The sequence below is a fragment of the Amblyraja radiata genome, chromosome 1 (assembly GCF_010909765.2).
Source record: "Amblyraja radiata isolate CabotCenter1 chromosome 1, sAmbRad1.1.pri, whole genome shotgun sequence".
NCBI lineage: Eukaryota > Metazoa > Chordata > Chondrichthyes > Rajiformes > Rajidae > Amblyraja > Amblyraja radiata.
The window spans coordinates 52,189,418-52,211,084 of record NC_045956.1 but is presented as its reverse complement, the minus strand read 5'-3'; the positions used below and the strand labels follow the sequence as shown (position 1 = coordinate 52,211,084).

The 21,667-nt window shown below is 41.7% G+C and overlaps 1 protein-coding gene across 1 annotated transcript in view; it reads left to right on the top strand.

Moving 5' to 3' along the window:
• The window catches only part of nrg1 (neuregulin 1), a 210,896-nt gene that overhangs the window by 26,219 nt on the left and 163,010 nt on the right, over nucleotides 1-21,667 (top strand). Inside the window, exons 2-3 of the mRNA XM_033022003.1 lie at nucleotides 8,053-8,233; nucleotides 14,423-14,541. Coding sequence (XP_032877894.1) covers nucleotides 8,053-8,233; nucleotides 14,423-14,541 — 300 coding nt within the window. The remainder of the gene's footprint in view (nucleotides 1-8,052; nucleotides 8,234-14,422; nucleotides 14,542-21,667) is intronic.

The window sequence follows — 21,667 nt, the reverse complement described above, 5'->3', positions numbered from 1 at the left end:
TCGTAGACAAGGTCAGCAGACTTCCTCATGGAGAATGAATGGGCGGAAAACGTGGCCCGCTGCACACAATTGCAAATAGTTCCCCAAATTATTTACCTTGGCAAAACCGGTCATTCATCCCTGTTACACTGAGAGGCTTATCTGTGGTTCAAAATGGTATCCGGCCACGTGTCTGAATGTCCACTGTTTCTCTTGGCCCTGAGAGGAAGGTCTGGAGATGACCGGCAGTTGGTTTATTGAGAGGCAAAATGAAGACAATTTCAATTGTCTTCAGTTTGCAAATACCCTGCTCTCATGCCATCCAGCATCAGCAAGCACTGCACTAATAATATTGACAACTGGGCAATTGCTCTTTTATGACCAAAGTGGATTATTCATCCACTCACAGAATGTGGATGTCACCGGCAGAACCAGTGTAAATTGTCCATCCTAAATTGCCCATGAACTGACAATTGTGTCAATCAGATTAAGAATGAGTCAAGAGTGTTTTATTGTCATATGTCCCAAACAGAACAATGAAATGCTTACTTGCAGCAACACACCAGTATATGTAAACATAGTACTCTGTAAATAATATATTAAATGAAAAACTATATACATATATAATATACACTCACACACACATGACATACATACACATATATGTATGTACATATACACATATAGATATAGATATATATGTATGTGTGTGTATATATTTTATAAACATGTACACATAAAACAAACAAACAATAATAGTGTAAAGAGACAACACGTCTATGTAGTTCTAGCTTATTTGGAGGTTGTAGTGTTTAAATTTTTTTTTTAATTTCAAAATAGACTTTATTCAAATAATAAATATATACAATACATGAACCGTGCGAAAGAATTCATCCGACATTTTCTGAGGCTATACAAATTGTTCAATACAGTCTATACATTTCTCAAATCTGTTCCCCACCCGTACCACTCCTGTGGCCCCCTGGCGTGGGATACCTTCCCTTATTTTGAGAGGTGTCTCCACCATACTGTGCCCCCCATGTCCCGCAGCGGAAGGACCCTAGACTGTGGTCCTCCCCCACAGAGCCTTGGTGTTGGCTGCACCGAGCTTCAGTGCGTCCCTCAGCACGTACTCCTGCAGTCTGCAGCGGGCCAGTCGGCAACATTCCCTGACGGACATCTCGCTCCGCTGAGTGGTGAACAACGCTCAGGGAAGACCAAAGAACATCTTTCACCACGTTGATGACCTTCCAGCAGCACTCGATGTCAGTCTCTGAATGTGTCCCTGGGAACAGTCCCTAAATCACAGAGTCCTCTGTGACGGAGCTGTTCGGGATAAAGCGTTCCAGGGACCCTTGCATACTTTTTGCAAATCCACACTCTGCAAAGAGGTGGGCAACCGGCTCCTCTCCATAGCAGCCGTCCCGAGGGCAGCGGGCGCTGGCAGTGAGGTTCCGACGGTGCAGGAAGGATCTGACTGGGAGGGCTCCCCTCACCGCCAGCCAAGCCAGGTCTTGGTGCTTGTTGGTGAGTTCTGGCGATGAGGCATTTTGCCAGACAAGCTGGGCAGCCTGCTCTGGGAAACACGCCACCGGATCCATCGAGTCCTTTCCCTGCAGTGCCTGCAGGACATTCCGTGCTGACCACTGCCCAATGGACATGTGGTCAAAGGTGTTGGTCCGCCTTTTGGCTGTAGGGAAGAAGCTGTTCTTGAACTTGGATGTTACAGTTTTCAAACCCCATTGTTATGACCCTGGAGCCACAAGTGCGGCACACTAAGTGATGTTGGCACAATTTCTTTCTCTGGGGCACTTCTGAACAGAATACTTTTACAACCTGATGGCTAGTTTCACTATCACATTCATTGATACCAGCTTTTCATTCTAAATGCATTTAATCACGTAGATAAATTCCCCAGCTGTCGAGGAGGGTGTGGTGTGAGGCAACATGTAATTGCGTTCATGGTGTAATAGTGCAGGGTTTTAGACACAAATCCTGAGTCTTTATCACCGTGTTACAAAAGCCTGAGTAACTCACTATCTGGCTGTTGAAAGATCAATTATATATTTTTTAGTGTTTGTTTTCTTGACCTTATCAAAGAGATGTCCTTGTTGAGGAGCAGAAACCCTTTCAAGGGTGTTTTACTCAGTTGTGTAAATGCACTTTACCCCTTAACAATGCTTATTAACAATGGACAAAATACCTGATGGGTTTCTGATCAAACTCTCAGCATCTTTGCCATCATGGCCTCCCATTTTCCTATCCTGGGAAATACATATTGTTGACAGAGAGAGATACAAGACATTGCAGATTTTGCAATCTTGAGCAAAAAACAAAGTGATGGAGGAACTCGGCGGGTCAGGTAACGTCTGTGGAAGGGAATGGACAGGCAACATTTTTGGTCGGGATCCTTCCTCACACTGAAACAGGTGTGATTATTATTGTACTATTTAGTTTAATGGCTTGGTGGTTATGCGTCCACTTTGATATTGTGTATGTACTTGACAGTATTGGGACTTAAGCGCCAATGAGTTGCAAGGTACACTAATGCCACTGAGTATGGCATTTCTCTGGGATGCTTGCTAAGTTTTCCATCTTTTTGCCCACTATTTTCAGTGAAATTCCCTTAATGTAAGGAGCTGTGTGTATGCATTGACTTTACAGTGAAATAATTTGCACTTCTTGTACCCTCGGGTCACTCCACAACCCGTTAATTACTTCCGTGGTGCAGTGGTTGCTGTAGGGAGAGCTGGCAGCCAATGAATGCACCATACGATCCCACCAAAGCAAGATGGTTAGGTGGCAAGACTTTTACTGGTCTCAAAAGATGATGTTGACCAGAGTTTTTTAAGCTGCTCCATATGGAACTTTGAGCTCAAGGCACAGAGCCGGCCACAATTGTATTCGATGCTACAGCAGATTAAAGGGCTTGCAGAAGTTACTTCAACTAAATAGTGGACCACTTAACCTCCACCAGAGCAGATGGATGGGATCACCTAACATTGCATTAACATTACATTGCTTCCACCTATGCATCATTCCTCTAGTGCTCCTTTGAAATCCTGTCCTGGATTTTCAAGTCTTGGCACAATCTTTAAGCTCATGATCTAACTCTGAGCTGAGAGTGTTGCCTTGAATCTGTAATACATGGTACTTTAATGCAGGCAGTTCTGCAATAGCGCAAAAACGTTGTGCTCCAAAGGAACCTCACATAATAAATCACGATATAAAACCAATTGTGGCAATGGGAAAAGGGAGTTTTAGGGCCAGATATTACTTTTCCTACAGGATTTTCAAAAATAAAAGTGTTTTAATAGCGATGAGTTACTGGAAGCTAATACTACCAGGCTGTATGGTCCATTATTTAATGGAGCATCATTGCACAAGTGTCAATAGAAGCGATCACCTGTCAATTTCAATGGCCGCATGCAGTGAAACTGACAGACTGTGTTCTTAAGAAACAATGGTGTCTGATTACTCTGAGGAGGTTACAAGGAAAGAGGTTTTTCTTCCAACACTGATTTTTTTTTCTCTTTCTCTGCCTGTCAATTTCCAAAATAACTTTTAAGTGGTTCTCTAGTTCCCTATAGAAATCGCATTATAACCAATTCAGCCCATGCAATACAGTGTTCCTTAATTTAGTGACAATGTCCCATCCAATTCGCACGTGGAAACACATTATAGCAGAACTATTCGTACAATAGTTTACTTTTTTTTCATCTTCAATCGCTAATGAAAGAGGCTTCATTTACTGCAAAGATTGATTATCTCACACTAAACGTTATTCCCTTAATCCTGTATCTGTACACTGTGGGTGGATTGATGTTAATCCTGTATAGTCTTTCTGCTGACTGGATAGTGCACAACAAAAAGCTTTTCACTGTACCTCTGTACACATGACAGTAAACAAAACTAAACTAAACCCCCTAGAGCTGGAACTTAAATCTCTGCAGACTGGATGTCAGAGTTGATGTACTTCCACTGCCCACTGCCCTACATTACCTTGATGGCAACCTCACGTTTACACCAAGGATTCTGAACTCCACAATGAGTGAAAATGTGCTTCATTATGCATGGTGCAATTATTTCAATCATCTTTTAATTTCCATTTATAATTCTAACGCGTAGAAAGTGAATGTTAATGTGGCACTTGGCAACTAACAAATGACTGTAATTTCTTATATGACCCTTTGTCCAAGCACGGCTGTCTGAATAATCTTTGTTAATTTTGTGGTACAGTTTGCATGCTGATGTAACCCCTGATTTCAAAAGGGTTCCTGCTCTCATGTTAACTTTGCACATCTGATGCATCTTCAGCAGCTGAGAAGGTGGGGTGAGATAGATAGGTCAGGGATAATATTGTTGATAGCATTGGACCAAATGGATTGATCGGTGCTGTGAAGATAGGAGATATATATACGTCCAGAATCATGCATATTGCCTTCATCCCAACTCGCAACCAAGATTATCCATCATAGTCTATCATCTACTGGTTCCATAATGCAATATGTTTGAAGGTATAGAAGATAGTGGACAATATGTGTGTGTGTATGCATACACGCACAGGCACATCTTCACCTGAAAGCTATGTCCATCAAGTCCTTGACAATTCCACCCTGGGGAAAAAAAGTTCTGACTGTCTATCCCAAAGTCAGACTATTCCTGCTCCAGGGGAAAAAAATACAAACACTGTCATAATAGATGCAAGGAACTGCTGATGCTGGTTTACAAACTAAGATACAAAGTACTGGAGTAATTTAGCAGATAAGGCAGCACCTCTGGAAAACGGAATGGTGACATTTCGGTTTGGGACCCTTCTTTAGATTGAGTGTGGTGCGGGGTGGGGTTAGAAAGCTGGAAGAGAGGAGGGTTGAAGCAAAACATGGTGAGTGATAGGTGTATACAGGTGACGTTTGTTTTTGATAGGCAGACGGTTGGACAAAGGCCAATGATGAAAAGCCGAAAGGTGCGAGATAAGGATATTAGAGGTATGAATTGTGCAGCCAGAGAAAGGAATATAGGTAGGATTAGTCACATTTCAATATTTCATTCAAAGGATTGCATGTCTGAGAATACAACAGTCTCTACTGTACTGGAGTGTTTTCCAGAAATATGTGTTTAATTTGGGTTGTGGAATATTTCTTGAAGACTGCCTCAGCAAAAAATGGAAAAAGAAGGGAATTGGTTCAATGTTCTGGACAAAATAATGCACAAGTACAAGAAAGATGGAAAAGCCGAGGGAGAGAGTCAATAAGAGGACTGGTATCAGAACATTTTAAGAAGTAGAAACTAGGTAGATATCCCTATTTGGAATGATTAGGCAGAGGAGCAAAGCAAAATCTTTTGCTTTCCCAAAAATACGTATGGACACGTATATTTATAAAGTTTAAGAACTTAAAAGTACCCAAGGCACTTCAAAGGAATATTATCTTAGAATTTGATACCATTTAATTTATCAGTGGTGGTGGACAAAGTTGGGTCAAGGAAGTAGATTTTAAAATGTGTCAAAATAGGGAATAGGTGGAATGTTTTTTTTTGAGAGAATTCCAGAGTTTGGTGGCTTGGCTTGGCAATAAATACATGGCTGCCAATACTAATGCAATTAAAAGTGGGTATTATTAGGAAGCAAGGACTGAAGGAATGCCAAGATTGCAGATGGTTATTGGGCTAGATGATGCTTTGGAGATGGAACCATCAGAGGGAAGGGAGATATAACTAAAATGGACACTCAAATTGAAATAGACTCTAATGCCTTGGAGAGAAAACCAGAAAGAGCATTTGGGATTATGTCTTGATGTTCACAAAGCACTTTCTGTATCCTCTGATTTAATTCACCCTGATGGTACTGCTGGACTCGAGCCATTTTGAACACATTCCAAGATGTCTAATCTTTTTAAAGAAAAAATCTGAAAATGTGTTATTTGAACATTTTTGGAAGAATTGCATTTAAATGAGCTGTATCCTTCAGTGCCGTTTGTTTGACCCACTCATTAATGAAGTAATGAGGAGTGTTCAGGATATTATTGCACAGATGTTCCAGGAGCTCGTGGCAGCTGTGACAATTATGAGGATGATGCATATAATTGGCTTCCAGGTGTCTTTATAACCAAAATAATTAATGGAAGTTGTGCTTTGCCTCTTGGAAGCTTCTAAACATTGACTTCATAGAATCTCAGACAAATGTGATTTGCTGCAATCTTCTTCCAAAATGCTTTTATTTTGGTCTTTTCATGGCGGTGCTCCAAAAACATTGTGTCTATTCACATTGTCTTTTATTCATTATTAATGTTCAAATTTAAAAAGATCTATGTCAAAAATGCATAGGATGCAAAGGGCAAATAGAACACAAACTGACCAGCCACCACCCTGTACACCAATACCATCCTACTACATGCTAGGGCCAATTTACAATTTACCGAAGCCAATTAACCTACAAAACTGTATGTCTATGGAATGTGGGAGGAAACGGGATCACCCGGGGAAAACCCCACAGCTCACAGGGAGAAGGTACAGACAGCACTCGCAGTCAGGATCGAACCGGGTCAATGAATCCAGGTTAATTGCAGTTGCAATGCTGCAACTCTACCGCTGCACCATTGTGCATTACTGTCTGCCTGTAAATCTAGCACCGTATTTTCTGAACTCCGTATATTTCCCTTTTTCTCCATCCATTGTACTTGCATTTGATCTGGTTGTATTTATGTATAGTATTATCTCATTAGATTGGATAGCATGCAAAAATAAATCTTATCACTGTACTTCAGTACATGTGACAGTTATAAACCTAAAGCTAATAAATGAAAGCTTGTCTAAATAGGGGTGGTCACCCCATTAAGAGGAGCAGAGCCAGCTAGCTGTGCTATTTATGGTTGGCATAAAACTAAGGAGCTAGATAGAAAGTGCCTTTGTTTTGCAACCACTGATTGTCTCCAGACTTGATGGTGAGTCCAGGGCTGGATCCCAGCATATTATGGAGCAATGTAGTTTTTCCAATTGTGTCGTCATTAATGAGAATCCAGGTGTTTGACAGTTCCTGCCTTGCATAATGTCACATGAAGTGCCGATAAAAGGAACCGCCACCAATGTGTCTCTATAAATGTGTTATCTTGAAGCATCTTAAAAGCAATGCAAACCCTCGTCTCTCCGTTCCTTTGATCTTTTCATATTCTATACATGCATTCCACGCCTGTCTTGACATTTGGACTTTAGTGAGAGTGAAGTTGTTTTGAACAGGAGCGAAAATGCGTGTCGACAAATTAGACCTCTGATGAAATCGGTGTAAAGGAAGATAAGATGGGGTATAAAACATGCAGGCAATTCACTGGGTGCATTCAAACCCTGGGTTCCAGGGCAAATTGAAACCCGCATGGTTGATGCTGAGATTCCCTAATCAATGGATATGAATAAACTTTCTTCAAACAACAGGAAATTCAGATACTGGAATTTAGTTTAGAGATACAGCATGGAAACAGGCCCTTTGGCCCACTGAGTCGGTGCAGACCAGCGGTCCATGCAAACTAACATTGTCCTACACACACTAGGGATAATTTACAATCTTACTGAAGCCAATTAACCTACAAACCTGTGCCCGGAGAAAACCCACGCAGGTCACGGGGAAAACATACAAACTCTGTACAGATAGCACCCGTAGCCAGGACCAAACCGGGGCCTCGGTTGCTGTAAGGCAGCAGCTCTACCGCTGTGCCACCGTGCTGCCCCAAATCTGGGTAATCTGGAGCAAAATTCTAACTGCTGGAGGAAGTGATGCTGAGTCTCAACCCAGAAATCAACATCCCTCTACCTCCACAGATACTGCCTGGCCCACAGAGTTCCTCCAGCAGTTTGGTTTTTTGCTTCCTATAATCTGGTTTGTCTATTGATGTCAAGTGAAAAGACACAGCTAGAGGGAATATCCATGAGGTAGGCAGCCTTAACCATTGGTTGTGTAAGTCTTCAATCAGTCGAATATCATGTCTGTGAAAATTGAGACCCTTGTTTCATGTTAGCTGTGATTTAATTGTTTTAATCTTTTTGAGACTGCTGGCTAAGTGGTAATCTTCTTTTCTTCTGCAGCTTCAGCTCCAAAGATAAAGCCACTGAAGAGTGATGTGGTGGTGAACGAGGGGAAGAAGCTCCAATTGAGATGTGAAGCAATTTCAGGATATTCTCAGCTCACCTTCAAATGGTACAAGGATGGGAAAGAGCTGATTGTCAATAAAAAGTCCAAAGAAATCAGGATTAAAAAAAAGAAAAGGTATGAATTTGTAATGTTCCAGGGATTCCTGTCAGTATACAAGGCATTTCGACAGACTTGGCTTTTTTTGACTGGTTACTTTGAACACTCTTCTCAGAATCTAAATTCTCCGTGCTACTCTTTATCTCCCGTTGATGCAGAGGTGTGGAGATTATGATCCAAAGTAATAACCTGCAAGATAACAGTATACATGTCACAGTGACAAACTGAACTCCGTGAACATGCTTGCTAGAAATGCCACACGGTATAATAGTTACTGGAGTAGTATCATGTGACATTAACCACTCACTGATCTAGGGATATGAGTTTTAGCCCCATTGTAATAGCTGAGCAACTTAAATTAAATTTTTTTAAAAAGCATTAAAGCCAAAGCTAGAAAGGTAGTTCTGGAAACAGTAACAATGAAACTAGTGGATTGTTGGAAAACCAATCTGCCTCAGTAACCCTAACCGAAATAGAGACACAAAGTGCTGGAGTAACTCATCAGGTCAGGCAGCATCTCTGAAGAACATGGATAGGTGACGTTTCGGGTTGGGACCCTTCTTCAGACTGATTGTAATGGGGAAGTTGAGAGAGAAGAGGGGTAGGACAAAGCGTTCAGGAAGCAGTGAGCAATAGTCTCACAGAACTCCTGCCAGAGGAGAACTTCTTTAAAGTAGTCATACCTTGAAGATATTTTGCAGTGGAGCAGACAAAATTTAGAAACGAGGAACTGCAGTTTATTTTTACAAATTTGGGATTGATTAAGGCTCTTAAAGCTTTGAATGGTTACTTTGAATAATAGCATGCTCTTCTGAATTAATAATAATTTTACAAAAAAAACCCGCTCTAGTTGCAAATATCCACTGTATAACACCATGACCAAGAACCCAACAATGAGAACAATAACTACCTATATTTTTCTAGCACCCAGATGACAGTGACAAATACAAAGGTATTTCACAGGAATGCAATCGGCCAAAGTTTCGCGTATAGGCTACTCGGGCAGTCAACAAGATGCTTGGATAGACTTTAGAGCAATTTTAAATAGAGTGATCCATGCTCATCCATCATCTTAGTCCTTTCTATTAATTTTATTTCAACAGTGGCGATTTAAAATCCAGCCTTATTGTACTCCCAGGTTCACATGCTGCTGCTGGGGCTAGATGCATAAATGCAACGTTTATCAACCTTCCCCAGAGCATTGCTTTTCCTCTGAACCAAAGAATAACTTGCTCCATGTACTTTCTTCATGATCATTAAAACAACCCATTTAAGTGGAAAATAAAACTCTGGATGTGTTTTGCAGGCTTTATTGTTGACTAAGTGAGGGACTGCCTGTCCCACATTCTTTGGCCCACCAAGTACGCGCCGACCAGAGGCCCCGACACACTAACACTATCCCACACACACTAGGGACAATTAACAATTTTACCAAAGCCAATGAGCCTACAAACCTGTACGTCTTTGGAGTGTGGGGGCAAACTGGAGCACCCGGAGAAAGGTCACAGGGGGAACATACAAACTCTGTACAGACAGCGCCCGTTGTCAGGATCAAACTCTGCTCTCTGGCGCTGTAAGGCCAGACCAAATAAGAATGGTACAAGAACATTAAGTGCTTTTTTTCCCCCCCAGTAGTTTTGTGGGTTGTAATTACTTTAGATTAGTTTATTTTTAATTTGAGATCACTAAATGACATTAAATTCCACATGCGGATTTGAACTTGAGCCTTTGTGTTACAAATCTGGTAATGTGAACTTTGTACCACCACTCTGCATATCAGTAGAAAGAAGGCAGTTAGTTTCATCTTGACTGAGTCCAGTTTAGGTTAGAGATACAGCTCAGAAACACTCCCTTCGGCCCACCGTGTCTGCACCGACCAGTGAACCCGCACACTAATGTTATCCTGCACACAGTAGGGACAATTTACAATTTTACCAAGCCAATTAGCCTACAAACCAGTATGCCTCTGGAACGTGGGTGCAAAAATGGAGCTCCCGAAGAAAACCCACACTGGTCACGGGGAGAGTGTACATACTGCGTACACCCCCCCCCCCCTGTGGGTATGAAGAGACTGGGATTCAACTACAAGGGACATTGGAGTTGCTTGGCTTCCAGTTGGCAATGGAAGGATTAATACTGGGTTAATACTGATGAGTGGCCAACAGTTCTTAACCTCAATTATATCTTTATCACCTGGCAAACCGATTCTATTGCAAATCACTCCTTTTAGCAATCCTATGGAAATGATTGGTCAGGGGGACATTTTAAGGGATATCATATATGAAGCCAGGGAGGCAGAGAGATTTGAAGAAGGAATTCCTGGACTTGGGTTGTAGGTTGGCTGTCAATGATGAGATGGGGTTGCATAATCTGTCAGTTCGTGTAGTGTTGAGGTGGTGAAAAGGTTTAAAGAATGGGTGGCATAGTGGCGCAGCGTTGGAGTTGCCGCCGTACACGCCAGAGATCCAGGTTGGATCCTGACTACGGGTGCTGTCTGTATGCAGTTTGTATGTCCTCCCTGTGACCATGTGGATGCTCTTTGGCTGTTCCGCTTTCCTCCTACACTCTAAAGACCTACAGGTTTGTAGGTTAATTGGCTTTGGTAAAATTGTAAATTGTCCATAGTATGTCAGATAGTGTTAATGTACGGGGTGATCTCTAGTCAACGCGGACTCGTTCGGCCAAAAGGCCTGTTTCCGTGCCGCATCTCTAAAGTCTAAAATCAGGAAAATAACCAAGGGTGTAGAGGGATGGGTCGTGTTTTTACGAACATGACGGACGAGTATGTGTAGATGAACAAAAGTACAGATCATTCAGAGGTTCATTTAACGTTGCGAACCCCAAGGTTATGCCAATGTCTTTGGCTGAATGAGGGCTAATTCATGGGTGGTCATCAGAGCAAACTTTCTTGGATAATGTATTGTTGTAGTGCTATTATCCTTGCAGCTTTTAAGTGGTTTATGACGAAGCTGAAAGGATATTAATTTGCAAAGAAGACTAGCAACACTGATTGGCTATTTTGTTTCCTTAAGTTGAATTACAGGAATATTGACTATCTTTATAAAAAGTCATTAATATTAGTGTGCATTCTTTAAAGAAGAATTTTTCTGGCTATTGATTTTGGAATTGCTTGTTTGAGCAGTGAATGCTGACATCATCACTGCAGGGGGCATCTGGGGGCAGTAGCTACAGTATTAGGCATTGCTAAACTTGATGAGATGCGAAGCTGAATTATTCTACACGATGCTGTCAATGAACAAATCGAAGGTCAATGATCTTTTTATATTGTTCCAATTTTCCTTTATATAATTTGGTGTTTTAACTCAACTTAAGGCACCATCTGACAAATCACCTACCCACCCACCTCTTGCCCTTCCTATGGAAGTGTCAGCAGTTTCCGCATTGGCTGCATTGGCCACATCAGAATCCACAAAACCAGAGGATAAGCAAGTCATGCTCAGTCCTGAGGGAATGACTCTGAACAAAGTGTTAAGAATGATAATCTCGAATTAGCCACACACTCTGTCACGGCTCAACACTGACCAAGGATTAAACTTTGTCTAATCATGCGGTTGATTCTTAATATGTGAACCATGATTCAATCAAACAGTGAGGTAAATAGAATTGGCATCCATAGATGATTTCAAAAGGGTAATATTTCTGCATGCTAAAAATAAGAGCTTTAATCAAAGTTTTTCAAAGTGTTTCCCAAAGAGATTTATGCACAGTAGGTTTGAGGTATTCTCACTTCTATTGTGCAGAAAGTGAACACTCAACCTGCAAACAAATCCTAACACACATTAATGTGATAACGGCCAAAATATAATTTATGTTGAGGGATAGATTTTTGTCTGGGCAGCAAGAAGGTTCTGCGCTCTGGGCTGTTCAAGATTTTTTTTTAAATAAAAACATTACGTTAATTTCAACAAAAACATTAACCTCTTTGCCAGTTTTGGAAAGAGAAAAGGAATGAAGAATGTCAGGACTGTGGAACAGAGCATTCCCTGCCCTTGGCACATTGTGTCATCATTAAGCAACTACTGTTTGCTTAGATATGGAACTCGCTCCATGCCAACAAGATTCTTCAACCTCAGTGCTGAAGAAAATCCTTATTATACATATGTAGCAACTTTTCACTTCATGACAACGGCTGTTAAAGAACAGGGCCTGGAGTAATTAAACTTTTCCTTACTGGTGGATTTCTTCACTCTGGAGCACATGAGCTTAACTTCAGCATTGTTCAAAGTGCAGTGTGATTTTTTTTTTTTCCATAAGCTAGGGTAATGTCCAAATCACCTCTACCCCATTGGAAACATTGGACTTTGTCAATGGAATTGATGTGCTACAATTCTAAGAACTAGGTTCTGCCACTTTGTATCTGCCCATTTGCTTCACCAATGTACTTGAGTTTGACTTGATTGTGTTGAGGAATTATATTATTATATAGTCCATTGTAGATATATAGTATTACTGGATGAGAATGCTCAAGTCATGATTAGTAAGTTTGCAGATGACACTAAAGTGAATGATCTCATAGAGAGAGAATATGGTTATCAAAAATTACAGCAGGATGGTGTCAACTGGGCAAGTGGGCTGAGGAATGGCAAATAGAGTTTAATGCAGATAAGTGTGAGGTGTGTAACAAGGAACTGCAGATGTTGGTTTACTCTGAAGACAGACACAAAATGCTGGAGTAACTCATCGGGACATGCAGCAGCTCTGGAGAGAAGGAATGGGTGATGTTTTGGGTCGAGGCCCTTTTTCAGACTGAAAGTCACAGGAAAGGGAAACGAGAGATATTGACGATGATGTAGAGCGATAGAGAACAATGATTGAAAGATTCACAAAGTGACGATGATAAAAGAAACGGGCCATTGTCAGCAGTTTGCTGGGTGAGAACCAGAAGCTGGTGTGACTTGGGTGGGGGATGGATGGAGAGAGAGGGAATGCAGGAATTACTTGAAGTAGAGAAATCAATATTCATACCACTGTGTCAGGTGTTGCATTTTATGAAATCAAGGACCTTCGCAGTCAATGGCAGTGCCCTGGAGAGCAGTGAAGAGCAGAGGGATCTAGGAGTACAGGTCCCTGAAAGTGATGTCACGGGTTGATGGGGTGGTCAAGAAGGCCTTTGGTAAATTGCCCTTCATTAGTCAGGGTATGGAGTATAGAAGGTTGAATGCAATGTTACAGTTGTATATGGCACTGGTGACTGCATTTTGGTCACCTTGCTATAGGAAAGATATTGTTAAGCTGGAAAGACTCCAAATAAGATAAATGAGGATGCTGACAGGATTTGAGGGGCAGAGTTATAGGGGGAGGTTTGACAAGCTAGGACTTTATTGATTTAAGCACAGGAGACCGAGGGGTGATTTTATAGAGGTGTATAAAATCATGTTCTTTTATCTGTGTGGCAGAATCAAGAACCAAGGGACCTAGGTTTAAGGTGAGAGGAGAAAGATTTAATAGGAACCCGAGGGGCAACTGCTTCACACAGAGGGTGGTGAGTATATGGAATGAGATGCCAGAGGAGGTAGTTAAGGCAGGTTCTACAACAACTTTTAGAACAACCTGGACAAGTTCATAGATAGGAAAAGTTTGGAAGGATATGGGGATATACAGACAAATGGGACTATCTTAGATGCGGATCTTGGTCGGCATAGGCTTGTAATTCCTATGACTCCAACAGATCTGATTAGATAGCATGCAAAGCACTGTACCCTGGTGCACGTGCCAATCTTAAACCTAAACCTAAAATATCAGTTCCCTCTGTCGGAGTTCACCTCTGCTGCAGGTGCCCCTCTGCTGCATTGGACTTGCCTTCACCTCTGCTGCATTGGACTTGCCTTCACCTCTGCTGCATTGGCATTACTTTCACCTCTGCTGCAAGAGCCTGGTGTCAGTCTCTGCTGCAGAGGACCACGTTCACCTCCCTGTGGCCTGGACATCGACTGCCATTTATTGCAAGGGCCTCCGTTCCTCTTTAGTTCAGGGGCAGCATTAAGCTGTATATTCAGAATCCTCATTCATGTCTTCACTCTAGTATCATTCGTTCAATTCCCTACCACTGGGAGTTCCAGGCACCTCTCCTCCCGGGCATCTTGGTGCGAGGACATCTATTTAAACCCGACAGCTGCACATTAGCTTTTTTATTTTCTTCGCATTTGCTCTGCAGCAAAGTGAAAGTGTGTTTTACTGTGTTTACAGGAAGGTGTCTGAACTTGTGATAAGGAAAGCGAAGCCATCCCACGCCGGAAGCTACACCTGCACAGCTATCAATAAGCAAGGTGAAGACTCCTCAATCAGCAACGTCGCTGTTACTCCTGGTAAGTGTGATTTCATTGATCCCTCATTGATGGATGTGGGGCTGTCCCCGTTCAAAGTCACCAAGCTAACGAGGTACTAAACGGTGATACCTTAGGCAGGTGAATGTATGCTGTTTGTTAACTCTGTATTGGCCCCGCACACTGCTGTTTCCTGTGATAGCGGGAGCTTTTTGCCATTTTAAAGAGTAGATGTGCAATAAGTGAAAGAATTTAAAGGATAGTTCAAGGAATTCAGCTGGCACAGTGCCTAAGTGTGATGAAAGGGCTTGTTCAGTAGTAACCAATTTCTGCTGAAATTGTATATTTGAATTTCTGTAAAGAACAATGAAAGATTATCAAATAAATTAGATTTTTATGCCTAACTACATAATATATGAGACATAGAAGCCAAGTTACTTTACATTTTGCCTAATGGTAAAAAAAAATTATTTGCAACTCAAGGCAAATTGAAATGATGGATTTTTTTAAACTCTCCAATCCTTGTGACATCATGAGAAAGAATGTGACCAAGGCCTCTTAAAGTGATACTTCGAAGTTAACTATCATTGAGTATCCAGGCAAAAAGAGTTAGAGAGTAGTCTTTAAGCCCAACCATCATGTGCGTCTAAATAAGGTTCTGGAGAGGAAATGATGTTGCTGGGTAGTTAATCAACAGCCCATTAACTCTGTGTCTGGTTTTATATTGGTGAAAGACAATCAGACGGGATATTGTACTTGCTGCAAGTTTGCTGTCATCTGCTCTGTGTTTCCACCAAAGTCCAGCTTTGCCAGAAACCGGTCATTGGAAGTGTCTCTGTCCACATTTGTAATGGTAGCTGGTTATGTAAACCTGTGTTAATGATCCTTTTCCCCTAACCTTATCATGCCTCTAGTGAGTTGAGAGTGAAGTTACATGATGACATACATACGCAGGAAGCTTTCATTATAAGGGGCGGCACAGTGGCTCAACGGTAGAGTTGCTGCCTTGCAGTGCCAGAGACCCGGGTTCCATCCTGACTACGGGTGCTGTCTGTGCGTAGTTTTGTACGTTCTCCCTGTAACCACGTGGGTTTTCTCCAGGTGCTCTGGTTATTCCCACACTGCAAAGACGTACTGGTTTGTAGGTTAATTGGTTTTGGTAAGTTGTAAAATTGCCCCTAGTGTGTGTAAGGATAGTGTAAGGGATGCTCACTGGTCGGTGCGGACTGAGTAGGCCAAAAGGCCTGTCTCTAAAAAAGACTGTATTACTAAAGTATAAATAGAAGGTCAAGAGCAAATGTATAAATAAGATGTCCAATGTTAAAACAGGGAGTATATCAAGGGTCTCGACCTGAAACGTCACCTTCCTTCTCTCCAGAGATGCTGCCTGTCCCACTGAATTACAATAGACAGTTGACAATAGGTACAGGAGTAGGCCATTCGGCCCTTCGAGCCAGCACCGCAATTCAACGTGATAATGCTGATCATCCCCAATCAGTACCCTGTTCCTGCCTTCTCCCCATATCCCCTGACTCCGCTATCCCCATACTCCAGCTTTTTGTGTCTATCTTCGGTTTAAACCAGCATCTGCAGTTACTTTTTATACAGTATATCATCACTCTCCTGGATCAATTGTCCTGTTCCCTTTTTACCCTTTGTAATAAAAAAATAAAAACTATACTTGATGAAAGAATGGAAAACAATTGAAGATCAATTAGTGCAGACCAAAAGGGAGAAATGTGTTCTTGGTCACTATGGCATGATACATTAGCCAACACATCTTTATGGAAGCAAACATGCAGAAACAATTTGCTGACAAGCAAATTACTTTATCTCTCTAAATGCCTTTGTACAGTATGGTGCGTTTTTGCCAACAAGTGGACTCTGTGCCTACTTTATTTATTTAAAGTTGTGTTGCTAACTTTACTGTGGAAGATAGTCTTAGTACTAATGCTGTTTTGTGCAGGATAATAATTTTCTTCTTGATGCCCCCTTCTTGTTTTCCCCTCTCAGCAATGATAATGAAAATATGCTGTACAATTGTGAAAATCTTGTGAAAGTCAATGACCAGAAGATCTACACAATAAAGCAATGCGAAAGCAAATTTCATCCTTTGCTTTTTAAAATACCCATGTTAAAGGTGTCATGATTGGGTTTTGAGACTGCCTCAGCTTCCATCAAAGGCAGAGTAATCTGTACAGAACCGACTCTGATTTGTTCCCAATAGTGATCAATGAGCATTCATTTGAAGCCTGTCATTGGTGAAGTACATCTGGGACCAGCTCTTGTACTTCAGGGCATCAACCAAACCTGTCAGTGGAAATCCTATCTGTGGCTGGATTCTGGGATTACTTCAGTCTTTATGCTCTTTAGGCATTGAATTATTACAGTGCACAAGCTTTAAATGCAAACCCACAGAGTGATTTAGAATCATCTTCAATCCTGAATCTTCAATTGAATTTATGGAAAAGAGTGCTTTAAGAAAATTGGTAGGACTTTGAACATCATGTCAGGAATTTGCCTGATGCTGTATTTAAGTTCACAGACATAAGATATAGGAGCAGAATTAGGCCATTCGGCCCATTGACTGCTCCGCCATTCGATCATGGTGGGTCTATTTATACCCCTCAACCCCATTATCCTACCTTATCTACTTTAACGTCCTTACTAATCAAGAGCCTATCAATCTCCACTTTAAAAGCACCCAATGACTTGGCCACTGCCGTCTGTGGCAATGAATTCCACAGATTCACTACCCTCTTGCTAAAGAAATTCCTCCTTATCTCCGTTTTAAAGGTACGTTCTTTTATTCTGAGGCTGTGCCATCTGGTCCTAGACTCTCCCACTACTGGGGACATTCTCTCCACATCTCCTCTATCCAGGCCTTTCATTATTTGTTAGTTCAATGAGATCGCCCCTCATCCTAACTTCTGCGAATATAGGCCCAGAGCCACCAAACACTCATTTGTTAGGACTTCCAGTGATCAGGAGTAAATACTATATTTACTACTCATACATGAAAATCATTTATTCAACATAAAGATTCAATAACATTTACTAAGGCTGGCAACAGGTGCTTGGCTTGTGTTAGCAGTCTGAAAATGGATCTGAAAGTGTTTTGAATTTCGCAGCATTAAGTTAATTTTGGACAAGGTTATTGTATCAGTTTTGTTTGCGTGTTAAAAGCCTTCTATAAATCTGATGTTTTCTACGAATGAAGCATCACTTACATTCCAGGGCAGCTCAAACACAGACAGTGTGCAGGAAGGAACTGCAGATGCTGGTTTACACCAAAGATAGACGCATAATGCTAGAGTAACTCAGCGGCTCAGACAACATCTCCAGAGAAAAGGAATAGGTGACGTTTCGGTTTGAAACCCTTCTTCAGACTGAGTCATGGGAAAGGGAAACGAGAGATATAGACGGTGATATAGAGAGATATAAAATGAATGAATGAAAGAAATGCAAGAAAGTTATGATGGTAAAGGAAACAGGCCATTGTGAGCTATGAGCTAGGTGAAAAAGAGTATTGACAATGAGACCCAACAAGACGAATTTGAAGCTAGTATGACTTGGGTAGGTGATGGATGGAGAGAGGGGGGTGGGGGGGTTGCAAGGGTTACTTGAAGTTAGATAAATCAAGATTGATACTTCTGGGTTATAAGCTGACCAAGCAAAATGTGAGGTGCTGTTCCTCCAATTTGCATTTGGCCTCACTATGACAATGGAGGAGGCCCAGTACAGAAAGGTCAGCATGGGAATGGCACTTGGGTTGGGCTGAACCTTTCCTCATACCTTGCATTGTTTACGTGGATTTTTCAGTCCCATTCCTTTCACGATTGAAATAGTAGATGTGGAATTAATATTGCTGAAGCGAGCATGAAGGTCACTAATACCACAGAAAACTTGTTGGAGCCCATTCTGAGGCGCTATGCTTGATAATGCATCTTGTGTAGTTCAATGGCTTGCGTCCAACCGTTAGACACGGGCGAAGTCATGCATGCACAAACTCCAAAGCTTTGTGCAGTTTATCTCACCAACTAAGATGTTTAATTGGGAGAGATATGTTCTCCATTTAAGGTAAATAATTTGTCTGTTTTTTAAAAGGAAAGGTGCACTTATCGGCACATTTGCTGTACTTTAATGCAGGATATTGTTCCTATAAATTTGGTTTTGATGACATTTTTGTTGGCAAGAGAAGTTCCCTGCCTGAAATGTGAAGCACAGTAACATCTCTGCAGTAACTGGACACCCCTACCTGTTATTTGCCCAGGCACAGAAGTTGTGTTGAAGCAAGTCTGAGTTATTGAGAAAGAAGAAGCCAATTTGTTTCATCATTACAGAAATCTGTGACCTGCTCTTAATTTGGCCGACAACCACCCGATCATTTATTAACACCAAATTTTGTATTCACAAGTTGCATAGCGAAATGGCTCTTTTTAATTTTTCTTCTCCCATCTGGTTTATTTGAATTTATAAAGCAACCAGTTGCATCCTAAATCGTTCAAGAGAAATGGATCGGGTAAACGCAGAGTCTCTTGCCAAGTGTAGGCAAATCGAGAAGCAGAGGACATAGGTTTAAGATGAGGGGGAAAGATTCAATAGGAACCTGAGGGTTAACTTTTTTTTACACAAAGGGTGGTGAATGAATGGAATGAGCAGCTGGAGGATGTAGTTGGGGCAGGTACTATTGCAACATTTAAGAAACATTTGGACAGGTACATGGATAGTATAGGTTTCGAGAGATATGGGCCAAGGCAGTGCAGGCGGGGCTAATGTAAATGGGACATGTTGGTCGATGTGGGCAAGTTGGGCTGATGGGCCTGTTTCCATGCTGTATGACCTATGAGAATGGGTTTGTGGAATTATTTTGGATTAGTGATTGACCTTCAGTTGCTGAAAAACCTACTCTCAGCAGTCTGTGTTCTTGGTCGGGCCAAAGGTAGCAATGCTCCCATTAAATGGGATATTCAGCTGGGATTCCAAACTGCTGTGCAAGAAATTGCATTGGAAGTGAATGTGTCTGATGTGTTTGTTGCTGTGAGCAGAGAGATTGCCCTGTATCCTCTGTCCATTTCAACAATAGACATTGCCCAGTCACGGAAGAACTTGGTACCTACGTCTACCTACACTCGATGACAACCCCTTTCAGTAAGAGAGGTAGCATTGTTGGTACAAGTTTGGGGGATTTTCATATAAGAAACCTACAAGATAATCAATAGATGAACCTTTCTCATGATGAAACCGAATCCATGCTTCTGAGCATTAGACCATTGAAGCTTTAGAGGCTTAGGGTCCCCCTATTTGAATGCTGGAGTCCCAATCATCTCCCTTTCACACTTCTCCTAATATCCAACACTCTCGGCATTCATTTTGAGTCCGTTGCTCAGCAGCTATAGAAGGAAGGTGGCAATGCAAACTGGTGCGGAGGTGGCGACTTCCCAGAGAAGGATCTACTATCATCTGGTACAATCACTCTACTCTTTTAAATATTTTTTTACTTGAGTTTGACTGACTTGTATTTGTGTATAGTATTATCTGATCTACTTGGATGCCATGCAAAACTAAGCTTTTCACTGTACCTCGATACGTGTGACAACAATAAACCCAAAGATTTCCTCATTGTAAAGCAACTCAAATATTTCCATGAGAACGGAACCAGCCATTTAAAAAATAGCTTAAATTAAGGAGGTACATTACTCTCCTACTGTGAAACATTTATTGGTCTTCTTTACTTTGCTGCACTTCTCTAATAAATTCATTTACTCGGTTATTTTCATTTTCATGCTCAGTTGCTTTGCTGACTATCATATATAATGCTCTGTGGCATGGTGGCCCAGCAGTAGAGTTGCTGCCTTGCAGCGCCGGAGACCCGGGTTCGATTATGTGTGATGCCTGTACAGAGTTTGTGCGTTCTCCCCGTGACCTGCATGGGTTTTCTCCAAGATCTTCGGTTTCCTCCCACACTCCAAAGACGTACAAGTATGTAGGTAATTTGGCTTGGTAAATGTAAATATTGTCCCTAGTGTGTGTAGGATTGTGTTAATATGCGGGAATTGCTGGTCGGCATGGACCTGGTGGGCCGAAGGGCCTGTTTCCGCACTGTATCTCTAAACTAAACTAAACTAATAGTGTGGAGTGGACCTCTTTGGAAGGCTATGCCCTAAAGGATCTTCTGGTGTCTGTGCAATTGCTGACACTAATTTTAACTCTGATAGATAAATGCCACAGGTATTGCAAGAAAAACAATCCATCAGTTCCTTCTAATATTGCTCAAGTTTAAGAGTTTCTAAATATTCTCCGAAGCTCTATAAGATTTTAGATTGGGTCTTATTAATCAATCAACATGAAGATAATTCTTTCTTGCCTGCCTGAAAAACATGTGGTCGCTCCCCGCCTTATGCAATATGCAACTTGCGTAAACTCACACATACGTAAACAATTCAAGTTCACACCTGTCTTTCCTTATCACTAAATGATTGTATGACGTGGGGTGGGATATATTACTATATATCTGGTCATCTGATTTCTCCTGATTGTTTTTTTTTGGGGGGTTTTTAATTGAATGTAGTAAAAAAGCCTAATCAGAAGTCAACAAAATAAATCTCTTAAGAAATCACTATCATATTTTACTCAATTTATGAGCACTGAAACCCAACCCTGGTGCTTCACACTCACTGCTGCCTCCTGGACAGGCTATGCCCGTGACACTTGCCCACTGATCCGGGTTACCATGGACATGAGTTCAAAGGAGGCAGGGAGATGGGAATTGTAGAGAACACAGGTGAAAGGGTGAGGAAGGGGGTGGATATAGAGAGGAGGAAGGCTTTTATATAGGTCTACTACCGACTTACCGGCACCCTTGGTTTCAGAGGCTTGCGGCTTGGTTTTGCTGGGCCTCGGGGATGGAGGGAGGGAGGGAGGGAGGTCTGAGATACCGGCCCATAAAGTCGGCTATGGGTTAATTGGCAAATTGGTGGAGTAAGTGACAAAGGAAACAAAGGGTATTAGATTAGGAGAAAAGAGAAAATAAATGAAAAGCCAGATGAAGGGCTATGGGTGGAAAGGGGGGTGGGGGAAAGGTGTTTGGAAGTGGGGGGGGGGGGGTAAATGGGAAGTGAGTGACTTGGGGATTAGAGGTGTATACAAAAGAAGGTAAAGGAGCATA